This window comes from Dendrobium catenatum, unplaced genomic scaffold, assembly GCF_001605985.2.
Source record: "Dendrobium catenatum unplaced genomic scaffold, ASM160598v2 fragScaff_scaffold_390, whole genome shotgun sequence".
Taxonomy (NCBI): Eukaryota; Viridiplantae; Streptophyta; class Magnoliopsida; order Asparagales; family Orchidaceae; genus Dendrobium; species Dendrobium catenatum.
Genome location: NW_021318852.1, coordinates 3,496,362 through 3,500,164, shown reverse-complemented (window position 1 = coordinate 3,500,164; position 3,803 = coordinate 3,496,362). Strand labels below are relative to the sequence as shown.

At 37.0% G+C, this 3,803-nt stretch overlaps 1 protein-coding gene across 1 annotated transcript; it reads right to left on the bottom strand.

Moving 5' to 3' along the window:
* Window positions 1-238: 238 nt before the first annotated feature.
* LOC110092993 (leucine-rich repeat extensin-like protein 3) lies at window positions 239-1,480 on the bottom strand. The gene has a single exon (XM_020817724.2). It carries the CDS (start codon window positions 1,392-1,394, stop codon window positions 420-422), a length of 975 nt encoding a protein of 324 aa, XP_020673383.1. The 5' UTR covers window positions 1,395-1,480; the 3' UTR covers window positions 239-419.
* Between the last annotated feature and the right edge of the window lie 2,323 nt (window positions 1,481-3,803).

Here is a 3,803-nt window from a genome sequence, read left to right as displayed (position 1 = left end):
TGCTTCTTCCAATGTTTTGGTTGGTTTCCAATCTGTGTGGAACCGGGTTCTTTTTGTAATCGATTCTTAGAGTTTCAATATACGGGCTGATGCCCCAAAATTCCCCAAAAAAACCAGTTATTTTATATTTTATAATGTTTCTGAAACAAAAAGTATCTCCAATGCACCTACAAATCGGTATTACATTAGAACAATTTTCGCTGTTCAGTAAAAATCACAGAACCACTGAAACCAGAAGATAAAACGTATTGATCACAATTTCATATCAATCAGAGAACAATAATTCCACTCAATCAGCTCGTGGAAACAGAAAGATGTAAATGAAAAAAAAAAGTTGATAAGAGACGATAAATCCTCGATGAATAGCTTCTCCCCATCTAATAATTTATTCACTTGAACTTATTAGGACGAGTAAATAGTTAATGGAGTTGATCAGAATGATTTGCCTTGTGCCCTTCGGAGCTTCCGCTTCCTTTGGGCTTCCGGTTACTTGCAAAGGTGATGTGAACGCCGGGGCTGTGTTGGGTGGTTGTTGAGTTTAAGACAATAGAATTGTTAATACCTTGCACGTTACTATTCACCACCGCCTCCATGTGTTTCGTCTTGGCCGCTCCCCTGCCACCCTTCTTACTTTCCTCGTGTTCCTGCTCCATCTTCCGGCCATGTCCGCTTCCATCTGATTTATGGAAGAGGTGGCCAAGGCGGTGCGGAGCAGCAGAACCAATATCCATAACAGCGCCGGTGTTCTCTCCAGCCATGGTGATGACCCTCAGCTTTTTATCTTCCTTTGTTGGGGGACCCTGCGGCTTGCTGTAGGATACATTGCTCGCCCTGCTTCCGTTGCTGTTGGTAATCGTTTTCTCCTCCGGCAAAGCAGAGAATGTCTGATACAGGGGAGGAGGCGGAGGCTTGGTTTCAGGTTCGGGCTCTGGGTTGTGTGTGTTATTGGTTTGCTTGACCGTTGGCGAAGGGGGCGGGGAGGAAAAGGAAGGTTTGATTACCTTTGGAGATTCTGGTGGCGTTGCGACGCGTGGAGGCGTGGGAGGCTGCTCAGGCTCATAGAGAGATGGAGGTGTCGGTGATGCTGCTTCGGTTGCTATCTGAGCTTTGATTTCTGGTTGTGGAGTTGGTGTGAATGGAAGCTCGGGTTGGGGTTCTGCCTTCGGCGCAGGTGGTGGTGGCGGCGGTGGAGGCGGTGGCGGTGGTGGCGGTGGCGGTGTCGAAGTTGGCTGTTGCTGCGGCCGGGGAATGGGAGGAGTTCTTGGGAGGGGTGGGGTTGTAGGAGTTGTCGTTGATCTGGCAGTGGACGCGGCCGCTGCGGCTTCAGCGGCCTCCATTCGGGCTATAGAGGCAAGGCGGAACCATGATCGGGCAGGGGGCTGCAGGCCGGCCATGGAGTTCTTAATTACTCACTAGAGGATGAGAGAGCTGAGAATGGGACCAGACATTATATACGTAGGCGCCGTTGGTTAAATTTGGTTTTGTAGCTTGTAAATTATAGGTTGGAGAGAGAACGAGAGAGTGAGAAAGAGAAGAGGAGATTGGTCGAGGTAAGAAAAGGCAAAGCATCTGATCCTTTGATCAGATAGCGACGGAGAAGGCAAGAAGCCAGAACGATGTTGAGACGAGAGATTATTAGGTGCTGAGCGAGAATTGTCTGCATAAGCATTATATTTAGCTATGTATCAGCACTCGGTACCGTAAGATATTGTTGGGTACCGTTAGGTACTCAATGCTTGTACGAATGATGCACACTCCGCACCTAATAATTTTTCGAGATGATGAGATGGGCTTTATGTATGCCTCTGATCTTTTTTTTTTCATTAGAACTATAATTATAGTTTATTCCAAATTTTTTAAAATAAAATTGAGATAAATATAATATTACAATCATTATTTATATAATACTTCTTATATCTAATATGTTTTGAACATATCATCAAAATATGTGATTAAAAAATCATATGTATATCAAACAGGCTTCTGAATAATGGAAGGTTAGAAAAATAATAAGAGATTTATAAATTAATAACAATAATTTAACTATATATAGTTTTAATGATTAATTTTCTAACTTTTTTAAGAAAACTAAATTTAATATAAAATATGAATAAAAAATTATTTAAATATGATTAATTTGATTTAATTCGATATCTACTCAATGATACCTCTTTTCTTGATATTTCCAAGAAATTATGTAATAAATATGCTAAGATTTGTAATTATAGTCATAGATTAATTATATTTTATATGTATTTACAAATTTAATATTTTACAACTTGAATTAAAAAATATCTATTTGGCTGAACCAGTACCCTCGAGATTCTGCATAAGTATAAGTTGACAAAAATGTTTTTTTAAGGTCCACCGATTTTTTTAGTAAGTAGAAGGGTTAAAGAATTTATGGACAAAGATGTTTAGAATTGATAAAATTATGACAACATTTTTTTTGAGAAAGGGCAAAATACCCAAAATACTTAAAATATTTCAAAATATACTCTCTAAAATTTTAATTTTTTTTTATTGAGGGTGGGCATTTGTCAACCCCTCAATACAATGGGAATACGCCCATGATCATTCAGATATTTGACTGTATATTTTATGTACATATTTATATATAGTATGTATCAAATTTTTATACATAATATGTATATTTATAATTTCGACTCCTCACAGGATAATTTATCGGGAGTTGAACTTAAGATTTTAAGGCACACGTACATGCAACTCTTTTTAATATTTTGGTTGCAAATTTTGACTATTAATTAAAAGATTTTAAATTTAAATATTATATATGTGATATGTATATGAGTTAATCTTAATTGACTTAAATATTTAAAAAATTTGCTATCAGTGCAAAAAGGTAGATTAATTTTCTACGATGTTCGAGTGAATTTCTTTAATTACGGTGAAATTGGCGAGAACTCCTCTCCGCGACCGTACAAAATTTTGTTCCTTGCTTCTGCTCTGGGTTTGAGATAACTTGTCAAGCACGCGAAGATTCCAGCCCCGTTCCCTTTTCTCTATGGGCTTTGGCTGAATGGCGAATGATTCGAGGATATGGAAAGTGACAAAGTGCTTAGAAGTTAGATCTTATTTTTATATATGGTTTTTTTTTTTTGGGAAATTTAATATATGGATTTGTTTTGAGGGTAAAGGAATAATTGAAAATATGGTAAAATTTTATATATGGATTTGTTTTGAGGGTAAAGGAAATTGCCCCGCATTATTAAACTCATTGTGTTGAAGTGTTATTATTAGGGAACGATGAATCAAATACAAAGATAAATAGTAATGAGAACTCAGTTAAGAGGCGCTGCCATCTTGGATCCCTGACATATCTATGAAATATCTACACTTTTACTTATAAGTTTGTCCCCCTCTGAAAATTAAGACTGGTTATCCCACTGACTAGAAGAATGCTTTCTTAAACAACTTTAAAAAATTATTTTCTCTGCTATAAATTTATGAAGCTGTAATAAAGTTGTTCCTTTAAAAGTCAAAGCTTTCACCACATGATTGTCACAAACAAAGCTTTAGTCTACCATATCCACCTCACTCATACCACCCCTTTCTATTTTTATTCATCATTTTTGCCATCATATCTTATGCAGGCTCATCTACATTCTATTATACATTCTACACAACTATAAAATCTACAATAGCAAACATAAGTGTTAAATATGATAGTTTTTACAAATTCTTATAGCTTTTTTAATTTTAATATATTATTATGCATAGGACTGGGAGATGAATGAGCCAGTAACATGCAACAATAGGAGATGAGGAGAAAAGTGAAGGGG

Coding starts and splice junctions, on each gene's coding strand:
- LOC110092993 (XM_020817724.2), bottom strand. CDS start 1,394: ATGGCCGGCCTGCAGCCCCCTGCCCGATCATGGTTCCGCCTTGCCTCT.